At 42.3% G+C, this 20,274-nt stretch overlaps 1 protein-coding gene and 1 long non-coding RNA gene across 2 annotated transcripts in view; one reads left to right on the top strand and one right to left on the bottom strand.

The window, feature by feature from the left end:
• Window positions 1-12,996, top strand: part of LOC134218276 (probable serine/threonine-protein kinase DDB_G0282963) — a 35,747-nt gene extending 22,751 nt beyond the window's left edge. The window contains exons 4-5 of the mRNA XM_062697209.1: window positions 11,310-11,571; window positions 11,636-12,996. Of these exons, the coding sequence (XP_062553193.1) occupies window positions 11,310-11,571; window positions 11,636-12,374 (1,001 nt within the window). The 3' untranslated portion in view covers window positions 12,375-12,996. The remainder of the gene's footprint in view (window positions 1-11,309; window positions 11,572-11,635) is intronic.
• LOC134218277 (uncharacterized) lies at window positions 6,830-8,322 on the bottom strand. Its single transcript, XR_009981296.1, has 4 exons — window positions 7,901-8,322; window positions 7,746-7,843; window positions 7,619-7,683; window positions 6,830-7,535 (listed from the first exon to the last, which is right to left on the bottom strand). It is a non-coding gene; the product is annotated as an uncharacterized LOC134218277 (long non-coding RNA).
• Window positions 12,997-20,274: the final 7,278 nt, after the last annotated feature.

The raw sequence follows: 20,274 nt of genomic DNA, 5'->3' as shown, positions 1-20,274 counted from the left end.
ACAAATCCTACCTAGCATTCACCACTTTTTACTTGCGTAGGGAATTGACCAAGAATTAATACTAAATCAAACTTTTATTCGAAAAATTGTTCGTCCATCTCCTAAAGTGGTCCAAAATACCTCCCTTACCCTAATCAGTATTTTTGGTTTGTCAGGCCGGTCGAATGGTTGTTCGATTGGTGGAATTTCGTTATCAAAGCTAATAGCCGAGCTGCTGGTCAAGCACTTTTGCCTTACCGATTCAGTCCAGATCGAAAGGATGAAAATAAAAACGACTACACCCAGGTTTTTTTTACGCGGTTGGAATTCATTAATTTCTCGGTTAACCTGAACTTTTAAAGCTTTTCAAATATCCCCTGAATTTTCTTTGATTTTTTGTGAATTTTTTGGTGGGGTTAACTCATTGCTTCATTGACCCTGAAGGTCTTAAACGACCAAAACCATACCGTGTAAAAAAAACCTGGGTGTACTACCCTGATCGGGATTTGAAGGTCGACAGTCACTGCGCACAGCAACCCCAGGGGATGACGGTTGTAATTGGTAATCAAAAATGCAGCTAACGTACACGAAGCTGATTACAATGGAACAACCAGTACCTCAACGTAAGGGGACTGCAGGTTGGGGAACAGCAGACAAATTGCCAACAATTAGTTATTTTCTCCTATCGGCTTATCGTCAGTTTATTTAATTACTTAAACTAACAACAGCTTTGTTTCTCGCCCACTGGAAGACCCTTCAGAAAGTGGTTTGGCGTTATTGATCCGCCATTTCCTGGGTCCTGATGGACATAAGTCAATGGCCGAGAATTGACCATATCCTCTGCCTCAGCCAATGTCATCTATAATACTTCGTTGATCAGTCCATCGTCTAGCATCTCCATCGCCTCCTTAACGGACCGCACCAATCTCTCCCATACGACGCCGAAATGGGGCACCGAGGGTGGTTTGAAATTCCACTGTGTCCGGGAGCTTGTCAACGCTTGCGAACAGTCGGTTTCTATTTTCTTCACGATCTCCTTGTTTGCACCGACAAAATTCCTTCCGTTATCGGAAAAGCATTTGGTCGGAACTCCTCGCCGGCAGATAAACTTCCGGATGGCCATCACGCATGCCTGAGTGGAGAAGCTGTGGAGTACTTACAGATGGCTCTTGTTCCGAAACAGGTGAATAACGCACACCTACGCTTCTCGGTGCGCCGTCCCACAGCGACGTTGATCGGACCAAAGAAGTCTACTCCTGTGTAGCTGAATGGACAGATCAACGGAGTTGTCCTTTGCACCCCTAGTAACATTTTGGTTTTATGCTGGTTTAAGACTAAACTGGCCTCTTAGCCTGGTACTCTTCGCTTGAAACGATCGCTCTGTACACCGCACTGTAACCGCTACCACTCGCCTATCATTACCAACTGCCGCGTCGTTTTGAAGAACCTCGATCAGCAAATCTCGTTGTTTTTGTCTGGTGTTGGAAATGAATCGAAGAACCGTCCGTCCAGAACTGAACGCGCTTCACCGTCAAACTATGGTTCGCTCTAATCGTCTCATCCATTCTCGCTCCTAGAACCGCCGTCATCAGTTTCAGAGGTAGCGTCGGATACGTTGCTACAAGGTGCTACTTTCAATTTGACTCGAGTACTCCGCTAGCGGTTCCGTTGGTAACTATACCGCTCCGCTAGCGGTTCGCGATAGGTCATCGACAGTTTGGGCAACTTTAGTTCCTCCACAGTGTGGACTTTATTGATCGGTAACTCCTCCTTTGATCCGACGGCGGATGTTATCAGACTGAGCATCACCAAATCTCTCTCCAACCTACTCATATACCTGCCGTCCAGGTAAGGTAACACGGAGCAGCTGTGGTTCCCGTCGGGCTTCAGTTAACTCGTGATGGAGTCCTCGATCAACGAGAACGAGCTACCTTCGACGAGAAAGGCCATGATAGTGACTGACCGTCCTCCGTAGTTCAACGTTACCGGAATCATCCGGAAGCTGAACGGCACATGCACACTTGCGTTGTGTGCATTGCAGTTCGATCGCATCTCTGACTGCGGACAATGGAGCATTGTGTTGTGTTCGCCGGGTCGTTGATGCCTCTCCACTTTACACCGGATGTTCGCCTTGTACCTACTTTTCCCGTGGCCATTCAAGCAGGACGGGCACAGCTCGAATCGTTTCACCACTTCCAAAGGTTGATGAACGTCCATTTTCCGCCCATGATCCGTACGTCGACAAACTGGATCCGGCATTCTTGTGTAATCCGTTTTCATTGAAGAGCCCTCAGATTGTTCTTGCATGTAGCTCTCGTATTCCTTTTACTTTCCTCCTCTGGCCTTTACAGGACGATTACCGGATGAATTCGGTTGCGTATGGACCATCCTGGTCACTTCACTTGCCGTTGACACCACGTTCGTGTGATCCTAACATGATGCCTCTTTAATCGCACCCATTCCTTTTTCGTCGACGGCGGCAGCTTTTAGACCAGCTCCTGAATCAGTAAAGAATTTACCAGATGGTCGTTAAGCTGCGTCGCTTCGAGATGATCGTTAATTGCTGAACTACCATCCCAAATCCTATGAACTTCTCCAACCCGTCTGCTTTTGGAGGATTCGCCTTCCGCACTTTCACTAGCAATGTATTTAGCAGTTGTTCCGGCCGCCCGTACTGCCTTTGCAACGTGTCGGCGATTTGCGGTACTGCATGCGGCAACAGCACCCGACTACACACTGCTTCTTCAGCAGAGCCTCGTAACCCGAGCAGCACACTTGTCATACACAAGTTTCTGTGACTCATACGTGACCAAATCGAGTCACATTGGAGTTGCAGCAACCAAATCGGCCAGAACTGTGCTACTAGGGAAGCTCTCCTGCAGTCGTGCCAGGTTTTAAAACCCGCACGCTTTTATCATCGTATTGAAACTGCTTATGAAGATCGGCCACTCATCTGGCCGGCCGGTGAAATTTGGCAGCTCTCGGGAAAGAAACTGCCGAGTCGATATTTGGCTGCTTCTTCTTGCGATACCGATTACCATTCATGTTTCTTACCGATGACTTCTTCTTCGTCCTTTTCTTCTTCCTCGTGATGGATTGTGCAATCTTCGGGGTGACATGTTCGCCCAGTCAAGTCAAGTATGTAGTGTTGTCTGGTAGCTGCACTCTGTTGTAGTCATCGATGCCTCAACACATAGAAAGCATGTATTACCCGGGGGTAAAGTAATAGTAACTGTTACCTTCCATCGGAATCATCCCCAGTAACATTTTGGTTTTGTAATGATTTTAAGGCACTCTTGTAGAGTAAATAATGTTCTTCAAGAGCGTTTTAAAACTTAAAATGTTAAGGTGATTATAGAATGAAGCCAGAAATCGGCCATTTTGTAAACCACGTGCTTTTCCAATATTTTTTTCAAGAGCACGAGAGGAAAGAACAATAACGTGTATGGGGCTGAAATAATGGTAGACCGTTTGCTTAGTTATGCTGAACAATCATAATTTGAGTTTCGGTTCTGTACGGAAACTATTACGCCAGATTTGGGATTTTGGAAATGTATGTAGATAAACGTGTGGTGAAATTGAAATTCACCACAGGCTTCATTCTATAATCACCTTAAGAAAATTATTTTGAGCTTTTTAATGGAATGTCTTCACTTGTCATAAGACGAGTTTGTACAATCCCATTTAATTCCACCACTTAATTGTACCTTGACAGATACGTATTTCGATCTCAACAGTAAGGTCGTCTTCAGTGTCTCGTACTCCAGTCGAGTCAAGTACGAGACACTGAAGACGACCTTACTTTTGAGGTCGAAATATGTACGTATCTGTCAAGGTACAATTAAGTGGTGAATTAAATGGGATTGAACAAACCAGAGATGGCGGATAAAATTTTTATAAGCCTGCATCAATCTCAGCAAAATGTCTGTATTTGTCTGTATGAAGTTTGTGAGGTACAAGAATTAGAAAATTATGCAAAACAATGTACTTTTGTCAACGTAAAATATCGACAATCAAAGAGTTGGTGTAAAACTTAGTCGAGTCAAGTACGAGATACTGAAGACGTTGTTGAGTTCGATATACGTTTCTGCAGAATTACAATCAAGTGGTGGAATGAAATGGTACTATCTCGCGTTTTGACAGTTCTTTGAAAAGCCCTTTTTTTCAAATTAATATGGAGGTATGTTACTACATTGAAATAAATAGATAATATGTAATTTTCTTTCTGAGCATAACAGAATTCCGTTAGGAAGTCCAAAAGAATTTGGATTGGAGGAGAGACCTAAAATGAAGGAATAATTCCGTTCGGAAATCCAGAGACCGGAACGGACTTTTTTTTTTATTTACGAACGGAGAATCTTTGGTCTTCCGAACTTTTTTGTTCTTCCGAACGGAACGCTTTCAATCCGAATCCTTTTGCGTTTCCGAACAAAATCCCAACGGATTCTTTTTAGGTTTCTTAAAGAAATTCCAGAAGATTTCCGTTTGGAATCCCTAAAAGGACATACGTTCGGTATCACTCGTATAGAAGCAGAAAAAAATCCATTCAGAAGCCTAGATGGCTCCGCTCGGAATCCCAAAAGTATTCCTTTCGAAAGTCTAAAACGACTCCATTCAAAAGTCCAAAATAATTTCGTTCGGCGGCCCAACAGTATTGCATTCGGAAGTCCAAAAGAATTTCATCCGGAAGCCCTAAAGAATTTGGTTAGGAAGCGCAAACGAATTCTGCTTTGAAAGACTAAAAGCTTTAGTATTTTATTTGGATTCCCCTGTCCAGAAGCAGAAAAGGATTCCGTTCAGAATCCCCGAAGGCTCCAATTGAAAGTCCAAATGAATTCCTTTCGAAAGTCCAGAAGGATTCCGTTCTAAAGCCCAAAAGGATTCCAATCGAAACGCAGATTCGAAAGTCCAACAGTATTTCGTTCCGAATTTCAAAGGAATGCCGAGAAAGGGTTAAACAGGAAACCCAGAGGAATACATTTTGAAGCTCACACAATTCTGTGCAAAAATCCGTACGAACGGAGATCTTTTGGGCTTCCCAAAGCAATGACCTTTCTCGTCAAAAACAAATTATTCGTTCAATCGGTTCTTTATTTTATTTAAGGTTAACTTTCTTTTTTGACGCCTCTAACTATTTTTAAAATTTAAAAATAAAATTCGAAAAAGTGCTGTTTTTCAATATTGGTCAAAGATTTGCCCGACTTTGAACAAACTTCGGGTGAATTTTTCTGACCGGTTCACACTTGCAGCAATTTTTCGGGTTTGTTTTCGATTTTCAAAATAGTTAGAGGCTTCAAAAAATATGGGCTCTTTGGGAAAGTTAGCCTTAAATAAGTCAAAGAATTGACTGAGACAATAAAACGTGATACAATTTTTTACTGGAAAGAGAGATCACAGAGAACAGACATGGATGCTCGAACTAAATTTCGTTTAAAACGTGTGTGAAGAGGGGGCCCTCCTTAGCCGTACGGTAAAGAAGCGCGGCTACAAAGCAAGACCATGCTGAGGGTGGCTGGGTTCGATTCCCAGTGCCGGTCTAGGCAATTTTCGGATTGGAAATTGTCTCGACTTCCCTGGGCATAAAAGTATTATCGTGTTAGCCTCATGATATACGAATGCAAAAATGGTAACTTGGCCACGAAACCTCGCAGTTAATAACTGTGGAAGTGCTTAATGAACACTAAGCTGCGCGGCGGCTCTGTCCCAGTGTAGGGATGTAATGCCAATAAGAAGAAGAAGAAGAAGAAGAAGAAGAAAGTGTGTGAAGATTTAAATCGCACCTCAGCGCCGCCAACGCAGGCTGCCTGACATAAAAACTCAATCTCACTAAGCGATGGCGTTGGTATACACTACACAAACAATGTAGTGCTGCCACCTAGGAGCGAGCCTAGGAACAATTCGGAATGAACACTAACGCTAAAACCCAGATTAATCCACCTACAGTGAGATTTTGACCCTTCCTTAGTCGTAAGGAAATATTGTCAGACTCCAGTATTTAAAACGAGATTAAAGTACTCAACTTCCCACGGCGATTGAACATATAAAGTGACAAATTAATTGCCTACCAAAAGGCGGATTCCATGGGTTGAGTGACACACGCTAAAATGAACTACTCAAAATTGAGTCGAATCCGACTCATTTTCATTAAAAACGGGACAACTCAAAATTTGAGTAAAAGATACTACTTCAATAAAATGATGATTTCGCGAAAGTTAAGCTTGGCCTTCCATCAATTTTTAATACGACAGGTGCGAATCAAGTTTATCTATCTATCTAAGTGCATTTTACGACAAACAGACTCCTAGTTTAAGTGCAATCATCATTTTATTGAAGTAGTATCTTTTACTCAAGTTTTGAGTTGTCCCGTTTTTAATGAAAATGAGTCGGATTCGACTCAATTTTGAGCAGTTCATTTTTAGCGTGCAACAAAATGAACGAATACGTACTGTATGTCATGCTGCCTATTGTCGATGCAGATAAAATCAAGAACATGTATGAACTTGTCTCAACTATGAAACTAGCTCGCTGCTCGCGGATAGGAAAAGAGACACAGGACACAGGGTCGATTAATCGGCATAAACCCTTTCACTTCCATTATTTCCATGAATCACTCATTCACTCCAGGGAACTCAAAGAAAATGAACACTTACCCAGTGAGGTGACATCAATATGAATGGACGTTCATGCAAAGCCTTCACGCATAACTGGCTCAAAAGCCTTAAAGAAGCTGAGCTCTGTTTTACCGAAGAGGACGAGGCATGGTTGCTCTTGAAGCACGAAAAGACGGAAAATCAAAACCCTTATTGTTCCAAGGATGCGTAGTTTTTAAAAGAAACATCTACCATCATAATTTCAACTTATTCTTATCTTAATTTTATTACACATAGGGGGGGGGGTTCTCTCTTAGACTAGTCTTGACCTGACGTCACAAATGGTAGGGTACTTGCTTGCAGGGCATCGTCATGCCCTGTATCCGGAATGGCTTGGTAGATTGTCGATGCGGTGGTAGCGATAGAGCTTGTCGATGAGGTGGTCGCGATGGTGTTTGTCGATGAGGTGGTAGCGATGGAGCTTGTCGATGAGGTGGTAGCGATGGTGGTCTTATTTTGGGTGGGCAAGAACATGACCGACGGCCGATGGTGGGTTAACGCTCCTACCACGACGGAATAGAACGCCGCTGGAATGGTACTTGGATGATCGTCGAATTCAAACATGGCCGAAACAAAATGGCCTCCGCAGGCGTCGGCTAACGAAGCTTCTAACAGTGACTCTGCTCGGATGGTCCTTTGCTTATCGCCAAACATCGCCGAACATGGCCAGAACGAATTTAAGGTCGGCGAGTTTTCAGACCGTTTCTTCGGGACACTTTGTTTCGCCCAGCCGTTTACCACAATGAAAATCATCACTACACTTCCACTAGACCGAGAGTTATTCCATCGGAATCATAGTCCTTGCGTCGACGCTGTGGAACCACTGGCTTTGGTTGTACCTTACACGGTCGAACGAAATAGTCGGAACCTGTTCCGAATGAGAAGAAAAAGGCCCTGATTGTGGACCTGCCATTGGGCATTAGTACACCTACCATGTGACGTATTTATGCTTTCTCATTTAGTTTTAACCTTTATGTTCTTTTCTTTACCTTTTTCTTGTCTATTCGTTTATCCGCGCACTATTTTAACATTTTTACATTGACTCATAAAAAGCCTGTAATACAATTGTTTTAAATTAGGTTAGGTTTTATCTTCAATAATGACTACCTCACTAACCGTACTATTGATTTTACTTTTTTCACTTTCTGTGATTTTATTTCTTAGACTCTTTACTTGCTGGTCTAATACTTTTAACTTGCGACCCTGAGATTCTTCTAAAAAGACACAAAATTTAGAATAATAAGGAATATAGGCTATAATTTCAGCCTTACAATTTTGATTATTACACGACGCGCACTTCACTTCTTCTCAGGTTGTCACAGTAAAAGAGCTTCTTAAAGATGGCTGAGGGTATTTATCGGAAAACGTGAGAAGACGGAGAACAAACTTCGTAAAAGTTACGAAGTTTGACATTTTGTTTCCTCCTACCCTGCAGGAACATTCATATTTTCACATACTAGTGACCCCTATTTGTCAAATTTATTATTATTTTTGTTTCAGTGTTTCTCACTTTGAATCCGCTGTGCGAAGTGTTCATGTGAAGGAATGGATTGGAAATTTGAATGAGAACTCTGTTTGTCAAATGACCAACAGTGCTCACATTCATTCGATGCTGTCAGTTTCTAAGATTAGGGCGGGACATGAGATATCGACTTGCGGTGGAGCCAGCAAGCTATTTATTTGAAACCGAACGGTTACAACTATGTCGCTCGACTGAAACGTCGCTGGTCGCTGGCGACCCTTTCCAGTAAGTGCTCCAGCGACGCAGGCAAATTCAATGCGTCGCCACAGCACCAAACTGGAAAGCGCTCGCTGGTTGAGCGACGCGACGGTCCAGCGACGTTCCAGCGATGACCCGCATAGACAATATCTATCAGGTGCTCGTCGGATTAAATAGCTTTTGTAACAAGGTTATTAACTAGCGTAACGCTGGTAGCAAATACATATACTCGTAGTTTCCAGAGAAGTCGATATTAATTAATCCAAAACTAAATAAATCAGTAATTGGTCTGAACGAAATTCAATAGCGTTCAATAATAACATATATTTCGCCTTATGGATGCCTAATTTTGTAATATTAATCTTGTTTAATACCTTCAAAATGAATGAGATTTATATGTTAGTAAATTCCAGAATTTGCAAACATACGCACACATACTTGCAAATAAGTGGTCTATTAGTGTCTCAAAACATGCTCACATTTGCTATCTAGCTTCCACTGAAGAAATTTTTGAAATCCCTTTAAATTTTTACGTTTTTGCTTTTCTGAGAAAATTGTTTGGTAGGTACATGCTTCTATATGTTCCTCAATTAAAATCAATTATTTCTTTGAAACAAATCAGAAAAATATGCATATTTCCATACCATATCATTTGTCATAATTATATTTTCAATATTAAAGTAAATTTGTTCCAAATACCATACATTTTATTTAATAATTCAAGAGATTTATTGGTACACGCTAAAAATGAACTACTCAAAATTGAGTCGAATCCGACTCATTTTCATTAAAAACGGGACAACTCAAAATTTGAGTAAAAGATACTACTTCAATAAAATGATGATTTCGCGAAAGTTAAGCTTGGCCTTCCATCAATTTTTAATACGACAGATGCGAATCAAGTTTATCTATCTATCTAAGTGCATTTTACGACAAGCAGACTCCTAGTTTAAGTGCAATCATCATTTTATTGAAGTAGTATCTTTTACTCAAGTTTTGAGTTGTCCCGTTTTTAATGAAAATGAGTCGGATTCGACTCAATTTTAAGCAGTTCATTTTTAGCGTGTAAATTAATACGTAACACGCCTGCGTAACGCATACAAAGCGAAATTATATACACTCCCGAAGGAAGGGTCAAAAAGCAAAACAAATTTTAACCATATTCATCAGCACACTAGCACCGCGCAACGGTGGCATAATAAAATGACCAGTACAAACTTTTACACAACCACGCGAATGAAGATGAACGTCTGTTCTCTGTGGAGAGATGTCAAAGTCGAAGGATTACGACGCTAGCGTCTCTAGTTTCGAAACGCGCAATCAATCAAATTCAAATTGATCGTTATAGTCATGGTCGATGCTATTTTCTCTAGTGTTACGTCTATTTGTCTGTGCCAATAGTTTTCTGTTTGAAAGCCCAAAGTTTTCGAAAAACAACAAATGTCTGTAAAAGCCTGTAACTTCAATCAAAAGTCTGTATAATGTCTGTATGTAAGACCAAATGTCTGTATGTCTGGCATCCTCGGTGCAAACTCGTCTTATGACAAGTAAAATTGTTACTTGGGATGTTTTATCCAGCGAAGAACAATGATTTATGTGTTTCCTTCTAGACGGTGAACGCGATTGCTACTTTAAAAGTAGGCGTTTGCCCGGAATAAGGCAATAGTAGGTTTGATCACTTCTTTAAAAATAGGCATTTGCCGGAATAAGATGATTGGGAGTGTGATCACCCCCGATGGCGGTAACAAAAAAATAAGCACGTACCTATAATTGTGTGATAGGTTATCTTATTTCCTTGGCTGATCCATGTTTTTTTTTTTCAAAGTTTGATCTTTATTGTTTAAGACTCAGATAGCTCCACTAGCGGTGATAATGCCTTTCTCGAAACAATCGATGCACATCGAGGATTATTAAAACCGCAAATCTCATCGTTCAAGCATAGGGGAGCGAAAAGGTCAAAATTTGAATCATTCTAATGACCACATTTATCCAAAATGGTCTCTTTGCAGTCCGAAAAAATCTCCATGCAACATTGTTTTTTTATGTGTTATAGGATATGGCTTATGGTTTATGGTTTATGCACACATAGGTATCGAAAACTTATCCCTCGTTGAAATTTGAAAAAATATCTCGTAAGAATTTTCGATGCATTCTTCGTGAATATTCCGAAGAATTTACCGTGAAAACTACGAACAATTTCAAATGAAAATTCCAAAGCATTTCATCTGTGTATTCAATACAATTTTCCATTAAAATTATGAAGAATTCCTCTCTCAAGAATTTATACTGAAAAATGCAAAAAAACAAGCAACAAATGAGAATGAGGATGATAATTCTTTGTTCTCATCTCAAGAGGATAAAGACAATGTGGCTTTCTATTTTATCTGCAACAAATATGGCGAGGTAATTGTTGTGAACTTTTCAAATAGCGCAAGATTGTGTATTTTAGAAGTAAAAGACAAATCATGTTAACCTATGTTTATGTCTAAACAATGATAATTGAAACATTTTCAACCGAAAATATCATAAAAACCAACTAATTTCCCAAATGGGCGATCATTGTCCTAATCTGTTGTCTGCAGTTGCTTGTTGCGATTTGAGTTTGTCCCAACATTTACAAGAGAGGACAATGTTGTTATCATTGGCAAAGTGGTAGTTTTACATTCACTGCTCTCAAGTTTGGAATGGTTCACAGAAACAGAATATCACATATACGAAGCTTTTCTGATGGAGACGCATGGTGCTTCTTCAATAGTTTTAATTGATGGCACCAGGCTTTTTCTCTGGAATCTCGATTTCCAACACTGATTTTGCTCCACAATCACTCAATTTGTTCACCCCCAGAAAAGCGTCTCAATGAAGCAACGATGCGTGCCCTCTCAAATCGCTCGAGCAAATAATACGCTATTTAACACTGATTGCCGTCAATCTCACCATTTCCCCTTCTCTGCCTCCCACAGCCTGCACGCGTGCCGAAATGCTCGATTACCAGCAGCGCATCCAGCGATACGGCCAAGAGGTGGCAGACCGCAAAAAGCCGAGCCAGTTCACTTTCGAAATCTGGGAGTTTATGCAAGAGGCGAAGAAGGTGTGCAAAAACGAACTGATGGACGATGTGGACTACTCGAAGATGAAGCTATCGCTCGAGGAGAACCTCCCCCAGGGGGTGTCGATCAAGGACTCGATCAGCGACGAGAATGACGACGAAAGTTCATCGGTGTGGTGAGTGTGAGAATTGATTAGTAATTAAAACACATATATCATATTTGCTTTCTTCTTTTTGCAGGGAAAAGAATTCTCAGAACCTCTGCGAGGTTCAGATCAAAGAAGATTCCATGGAAGAAGGTGACGATTACGACAAAAGTCGACCTGCCAAATTTCCTCGGCTTGGCACGTTGCCGAGTTCGTCTCCATACTCAGCGGAAAATGCACATACCAAATTTAACGAGCTGCTGGCAAGCAGCTTCGCCAGTCGACTGAACGAGCATCTGGCCAACAACAACAATAACAACAAAATCGAAGTCGATAGCTACAGTAGAACATTCGGTGGCGAATCGAACCTATCCGATGTACCTGTCAACATGTCTCAGAATGATCTGAGCAACACCTTGGAAGCAATCAACATCCTTAAGAACCGGTTCACCCGACTGAACGAGCTCGGCCAGTGGAAGAACCCCTTCCACGAAGCGCAAAATCTCAGCACCAACGCGAACAACAGTCACAACGAAGCGCATCATCCGCACCAGTCACCACATCCGACGCATCAGCCTCTGCCGTTGCCAGCCCCGGTCCAGAGAGAGCTCCAGCAACCCAGTTCCCCAATTCCGGTCAGTGCGAGTGCGACCAGCAACGGCAACAGTCAGCAGAATGCAACCAACAAAGTGACCGAACAGCACCAACAGAGCGAGCACGAATTACGGATGGAAATATTAAAAACCGATCTCGAGACGGCTAAGATAAACAAAGAAACCGCTGAAATAAATCGACAAATTGCACTTCAGAAGCTAAACAATTTGAACAGTTGAAGTAATAATTATACCAATGCTGCAGTGTAGCCAGTCGAGGCGCGCACCAGTCGCAATAGTTAGTGTTTAAAAGTAGGCGTAATAAAATAATTTGAGCCCGATCCAAGCAACTCAGGGTGGACTCCGGGCGCTTGCGCTTCTCGGTTGAACCAAGCAGGCTAATCACGTTGGATAGCAATAAAGCGCAGACGAGAGACTAGGACCAGTGTTGCGCAAAATAACTACCTCAAGCGGGCGGTCGCCGCTACCAGTAGGCAAATCGCGAAACGCCAAAATCGTAAACTAGGTGCATCGCGGTTTTAAGCCTTTTCTGTTATTATTATAATTTCAAGTTTTTTTTTCATACGGATTTTAGTCTCCTACTTTTTTGTTCAAGAAGAAATCTGTATAATTATTTCATTCGATTTTTGTAGAACAAGGCAATTATAAACCAAATGGTCTATCTGATGAGTGAATAAAGGATAGATGTGAGTGTGTAGTGCTGCGTTTTCCAACGCGCACATATTGTCCGATTCATACTTGTAGTATTTAATTTAATGCATCTCACTACGATGTAATAACAAATGTGAACTTATACGAATAACTGAATAAAATCAAATTTATGTAACTGTTTTATCTTGAAGATGTGCTTTTTAATGTGTATTTGCCATGCTTAAATTACCACTCGAGGTACATATTGTTATTTATTGGCTAGCTATGAATAATAGTGATGACATGCACATGGTGGAGCTGATTGCCACTGAAATCGATAGTGTAGAGAGCACAATTACTAAGGCTAGTTATTGCGGCTAGCTTATTTTAGGTGAAGCAACAGCCCCGTTCATATAATTGGGTTCACCGTCATGTAAACATAACAAGGTTTGTCTTTATGTTTGCATATTTCTTCTTGTTTTTCAATGCCTCTACATTTCAACTGGATGTTTGCCTGCTATTAAACTTGGTATTCTTTTAGCAAAAATATTTTACGCTCTTTTTAGTGGAATGTATTCGACCGTCTAAGACGATTTTTCTGTTAAATATCTTGGCTGTGCATATGCACAGCATATGTTTCGAAATGGACAAATTGATATGAAATTTGCGAAAAAGAATCCACGTGTCTTGGAGGGACTCGAACCCTCAACCTCCTACTCTCTAGATAGGCGTGATAACCCCTACACAACAAGACCACTTAAAGGTCACGTTTGCGGAAAAGCCATCAGAATCCGAGTACCAACCTCCACCGCGGTAAGCTCTCTTTTTTGCAAATTTAATATCTTTCGGATGCTTGATTTGCCCAATCTCCACATGTGCTTTACTGTTGTATATCCACAGCCAAGCGAGTGCACATGGTTTATTAAACGAGAGGATCGCACTCCATGCCCCCCAGTAACGGACTGGGCGGGACGGTATAAAATGCGAATTCAATCGCACTCTGCTGTGCCAAAGGCACAGTGCGTAAAGGCAATCAAACTCATCAAATGCTTTAGCCAAGCAAGCCTTTGGCACAGCAGAGTGCGATTGAATTCGCATTCTATACCGCGGTGGAGGTTGGTACTCGGATTCTGATGGCTTTTCCGCAAACGTGACCTTTAAGTGGTCTTGTTGTGTAGGCCTATCTAGAGAGTAGGAGGTTGAGGGTTCGAGTCCCTCCAAGACACGTGGATTCTTTTTCGCAAATTTCATATCAATTTGTCCATTTCGAAACATATGCTGTGCATATGCAAAGCCAAGATATTTAACAAAAAAATGGTTTTCGTACGGCCGAGTTGCCGAATAATATGCAATTAATTGCGTCTAAGACGAGTTAAGTAACCTCCATTTAATTCCACCAATTATTTCGATAACTTTGCAGATACGTATTTCGATCACAACTGTGTGGCCGTCTTCAGTGTCGTCTTCAGTGGTCGTCTTCAGTGTCTCGTACTTAAGTCGAGTCAAGTACGAGACACTGAAGACGACCACACAGTTGTGGTCGAAATACGTATCTGCAAAGATATCGAAATAATTGGTGGAATTAAATAGAGGTTACTTAACTCGTCTTAGACGGTTGGATTCTTTTAGCATTTCCACAGATATTAATTGGAAGTTTTTCTATGCCTGTCTCGACAGCAGAAATGTTCGATCATTATTGTAGAGATTTTCTTATGAATTTTCAACTTTAAAAATTATCGAAAATGTGTTAAATTATTTTCCTAACATTTCAGCGGATTACAAATCTGGAAACTGTGGGGTCTCAACATTCGTACAGCATTGAAATAACTATAAATTAAAAGGGGGCTTGAGGTAATTAATTTATGAATAATTAACCTTATCGTGTTCATATTACTGACAGTAAGCTTTTTGGCCATTGAATTGGAAAGTAGACCATAAAATTAAAATAACATAAATAAAAAAAACAAATCGCCACCCAGCAAACGCGGATTTTCAGGTGCCATTCGTTCGTGTTAGATGCTTTGACTGACTACACATATCTATGAATGGTACTCCATGATTGACCACGACCAGGATCAGTGAAATTGAATCAATTGAATGATAGACTGGGATTGTTCAAGCATTCCCAGTGTGCAAGTTCCAGTAACTCAAATATTCAAATGATCAATAACGGTGCCAACCACGTCCTTGTCGTCAGTTTGGAAGAGGGAAGGAATATTAGCAGGTGATTTTTGCTATTCGAAGACCGTGTTTAACTCTGCGTCTCCATAAAAACCACAGGAAGAAATATCAGTTAGTCGGTAGGCATCGTTGGATTTGGATTCAATCTGATAAGCGATGCGACCATGTCATTTTTAACACAATTTTAACTATGATTCGCCCGCACAAAGCAGAACAAACTAACTACCCGCACACCGAGCAGGAACACAATTGATTTGATTCTCGACCACACAAAGCACAACGAAACGAGAGCGTTGAACCGTGCATGAATACTCCTCACCATGTATGCCCGGTGGCATACGCAAAACGTTGAGGATCGCGTTTTGGACGATCTAAACGACGTGCAGCAATCTGTACTTACTTGCTCGATGGCTACTGCAAGCTATTGAAGATCGCGCTTGTTTCAACCGGAGCAAAGCACAATACATGCGCATTAGCCACCGAACACCATATAAATAATTTACCATTTTCGTTACGACTAAAATACGCACTCTACTCGCTTACTCGATGACTGCTCACTGTTCGGAAAGTTAAAATTGCAGTGAACTAAATAAGATCAACGAAATGTTAATCAAAGCGATCACTTCTCAAGATGCGTAATGAACTATTCACAGTTGTGGATTAGTCAATCGATTTCCATTAAATCAAAACCAATTTAGTTCAAAATATCTGTACGGATTTCGATTCAGAATTTATTGATTATTTTCTCACATTTACCGGAGTTTATAATGCATAAAAGTGAAACACTTTAAAAATAGAGGCCTTCATGCACATGTATCGACGAAGACAATTTTATGTGCATTTGATTCGTATTTTCTAGAAACTTTCACATAAAGTGGAGTGCTAAAGTGTACGGACTTCAATGCCCCACATAAAATTTCACAGAAGTCCTCGTCTTCTTCAACGACTATTCCAACTTCCAACTGGAACTTGCTCTACTTTTCATCTAGGGTATGTCGGTGCTCAACGAGCATGAAGTTTATATATGCAAAAACTCGTCTAAACATATGAAACAATGCAGACCTTCCACTCCTTTCCGTCTAGGTGGCGCAGAGGCTCCAGAAAACCGCAAGTAGTTTTTTTCAAAACACAAAAAATACTGGATCTGGCTGAATTTCTTACAGTAGCTTTCGGAATCCAAAAATTTTATTTTCAGGAGGTATCCGTGACTAAATTATCATACAACATCCTAAATACTGGATTGATTGATTTTAATCATAGTTTGAATCCGATACTTGTGGTCAGGAGACATCCAAGACTTACCGAGACCTTCATAGGAACTACAGAGTTTAATTGAGTTATTCAGTGGGGAAGGATTTGCCTGAAGCTGGCATCCATGTAAGCTTTTAAGTCATTGTCGAATGATTAAAATATCAATGACTATATTCTTTTTAATTTTGTTGTAAGGAAATTGCAATCAGAAACAGACAAGTATTTCCGGAAAGTTATTGCACTTCGACACGACAGAACGTTTATTCATTTATTTTTTTCATTTATCTAGCTCGCTCTCTTCGCTGGCCATAGGGGGTAATCCGGACAAGAAAGCGTAATGGCGGATGTATTACAATTGCAATCAAAACTTATTGATCAAGTTGTGATAATTGTATAATTTTTTGATTTCAAAACTTTTTCTTGTACTTAATTTGCATTGTGATTAATCAGCAGTTAATCGAAGCCTATCGAATCTTCTTCTTATTGGCATTGCATCCCCACACTGGGACAGAGCCACCTCGCAGCTTAGTGTTCATGAGGCACTTCCACAGTTATTAACTGCGAGGTTTCTAAGCCAGGTTTCTAAACCAGCCGAGGTTTCTAAGCCAGGATTTGCATTCGTATATCATGAGGCTAGCATTATGCCCAGGAAAGTCGAGACAATTTCCAATCCGTAAATTTCCTAGACCGGCACCGGGAATCAAACCCAGCCACCCCCAGCAAACCTATCGAATATTGCCCTCCAAAACCAGCACAGTATATAAAGAGCTGTGCGACAAAAGACCAAACAGATAAAACGTTGAATGATTTTTTTTTTTAAATATTCAATGCAATCTACCCATTCGAAACAAAATATTGAATCATTTATTATCAACATTTTTATTTATTTATCATCAGACTAAGGCCGGAGTGGCCTGTGCTGCACATAAAAGACTTCTCCATTCAGCTCGGTTCATGGCTGCACTTCGACAACCACGCAGTCTGCGGAGGGTCCACAAGTCGTCCTCCACCTGATCGATCCACCTTGCCCGCTGTGCACGTCGCCTTCTTGTTCCCGTCGGATCGTTGTCGAGAACCGGATTACTGTCCGACATTCTGGCTACGTGCCCGGCCCACCGCAGTCTTCCGATTTTCGCGGTGTGAACGATGGATGGTTCTCCCAACAGCTGATGCAACTCGTGGTTCATTCGCCTCCTCCACGTACCGTCCGCCATCTGCAACCCACCATAGATGGTACGCAACACTTTCCTTTCGAAAACTCCCAGTGCGCGTTGGTCCTCCACGAGCATCGTCCAGGTCTCGTGTCCGTAGAGAACTACCGGTCTTATAAGCGTTTTGTAGATAGTCAGTTTGGTACGGAGGCGTTATCGGCGGTCACCAGTGAGCCCAAGTACACAAATTCTTCAACCACCTCGATTTCGTCACCACCGATAGAAACCCGTGGTAAGTGGCTCACATTGACCTCTCTTGAGCCTCTTCCTATCATGTACTTCGTCTTCGACGTGTTGATGACTAGTCCAATCCGTTTAGCTTCGCTTTTCAGTCTGATGTAGGCTTCCTCCATCCTCTCAAAGTTACGTGCCATGATATCAATGTCGTCGGCGAAACCAAATAACTGGACGGACTTCGTGAAAATCGTACCACTCGTGTCAATCCCTGCCCTTCGTATTACTCCTCCAAAGCGATGTTGAATAGCAGACACGAAAGACCATCACCTTGCCGTAACCCTCTACGCGTTTCGAAGGGACTCGAGAATGCCCCTGAAACTCGAACTACGCACATCACCCGATCCATCGTCGCCTTGATCAACCGTATCAGTTTATCCGGAAATCCGTTTTCGTGCATTAGCTGCCATAGCTGGTCCCGATCGATTGTATCATATGCGGCTTTGAAGTCGATAAATAGATGATGTGTGGGCACGTTGTATTCGCGGCATTTCTGCAATACCTGACGTATGGCGAACACCTGGTCTGTGGTAGAGCGTTCACCCATAAAACCCGCCTGGTACTGCCCCACGAACTCTCTTGCAATTGGTGTTAGTCAACGGCATAAAATTTGGGAGAGTACCTTGTAGGCGGCGTTCATCAATGTGATTGCGCGGTAGTTGCTACAATCCATCTTATTTTTGTAGATGGGACACACGACACCTTCCATCAACTCCTGCGGCAGAACCTCATCCTCCCAAACCTTGGTAATCACCCAGTGCAGCGCTCTAGCCAGTGCTTCACCACCGTGTTTAAACAGCTCTCCTGGTAGTTGGTCAACTCCAGGGGCTTTGTTGTTTTTCAGCCGGCCGATCTCCTCCTGGATTTCCTGGAGATTCGGAGCTGGAAGTCGCATGTCCTGCGCGCGTGCTCCTAGGTTCATTACCATGCCGCCACCGTTGTCTGCCATATCGCCATTCAGGTGCTCTTCGTAGTGCTGCCGCCACCTTTGGATCACCTCACGCTCGTTCGTAAGAAGGTTCCCGTTTATGTCCTTACACATATCGGGCTGTGGCCAGTGTTGTAAAATGTCATTTGCATTCGTTTGTATAATTTTTCCTGAACTTGTTCAGAAATTAGCTATCGGTTCCTGAGGTATGTCGAACTTATAGCCCTTAAATGTGCCTACAACTTTGTCTAATAAGGCATTGCTGTAAATATGTAATCTGAGGCGTGGGAGGCAAAATGTCATTCAAATGACATTATGTCAAATGACACGTGACATTTTGGAGAGTTTTCACTATCCAGCCTCATATGTAATATTTAGAGCAATGTACCCTTGGACAAAAATATAGCCCTACTCAAGCGTTATGTGTACATCTAAAATTATGGAATAAATTTGGCTTCTGAAGAAAGTTATGAACAAATTAGTCAAATGACATGCAGATGACATTTTACAAGCCTGGCTGTGGCACGTAGCCCTTACGTGAACGGTTCAACTTCTCATAGAACTTTCGTCCGTTATTAGCGCGGTACAGTTCCTCCGTCTCTTCACGGTCTCGATCTTCCTGCTGGCGCTTTTTCCTCCGGAAAATCGAGTTTTGTCTGTTCCGCGCCCGTTTGTATCGTGCCTCGTTCGCCCTCGTGCGGTGTTGCAGCAATCTCGCCCATGCTGCATTCTTCTCCTCAACTAACTGCTCACATTCGCCGTCATACCAGTCGTTTCTCTGATCCGGAGCCACCGTGCCTAGTGCAGCGGTTGCGGTGTTTCCAATGGCGGATCGAATATCTCTCCAGCCATCTTCAAGAGACACTGCGCCTGGCTGTTCTTCCGTTGGTAGTGCCGCTTCCAGCTGCTGCGCGTAGTCTTGTGCTAGTCTATCGTCTTGTAGCCGCCCAATGTTTTTCCGCGGCGGTCGACTCCGTGTTGTATACCGTCGAGAGTTTTGAAGGCAGATATACTGCAACGAGGTAGTGGTCGGATTCAATATTCGCACTGCGGTAAGTGCGTACGTTCGTGATGTCGGAGAAGAATTTACCGTCGATTAGAACGTGGTCGATTTGGTTTTCCGTTACTTGATTAGGTGATTTCCATGTGGCCTTGTGGATATTCTTACGGGGGAAGAAAGTGCTTCGGACTACCATTCCGCGGGAGGCTGCAAAGTTTATGCATCGTTGGCCGTTGTCGTTCGATACGGTATGCAGACTATCCGGTCCGATGACCGGTCTAAACATTTCCTCCCTTCCTACCTGAGCGTTCATGTCACCGATGACGATTTTGACGTCCGCAGTGGGCATCCATCGTATGTCTGCTCCAGCTGCGCATAGAACGCTTCTTTCTCGTCGTCGGATCTCCCTTCGTGTGGGCAGTGCACGTTGATGATGCTATAGTTGAAGAAACGGCCTTTTATCCTCAGCTTGCACATCCTTGCGTTGATTGGCTGCCACCCAATCACGCGTTGGCGCATCTTTCCCAGCACTATGAAGCCGGTTCCCAGCTCGTTGGTGGTGCCACAGCTTTGGTAGAAGGTAGCCGCTCTATGCCCGCTTTTCCACACTTTCTGTCCTGTCCAGCAGATTTCCTGCAGCGCTACGACATCGAAGTTGCGGGGATGTCAACGTGTGATTATAAT

This window comes from Armigeres subalbatus, chromosome 2 (genome assembly GCF_024139115.2).
Source record: "Armigeres subalbatus isolate Guangzhou_Male chromosome 2, GZ_Asu_2, whole genome shotgun sequence".
Taxonomy (NCBI): Eukaryota; Metazoa; Arthropoda; class Insecta; order Diptera; family Culicidae; genus Armigeres; species Armigeres subalbatus.
The sequence above is the reverse complement of the archived record's forward strand: the minus strand, read 5'-3'. Positions and strand labels throughout refer to the sequence as shown.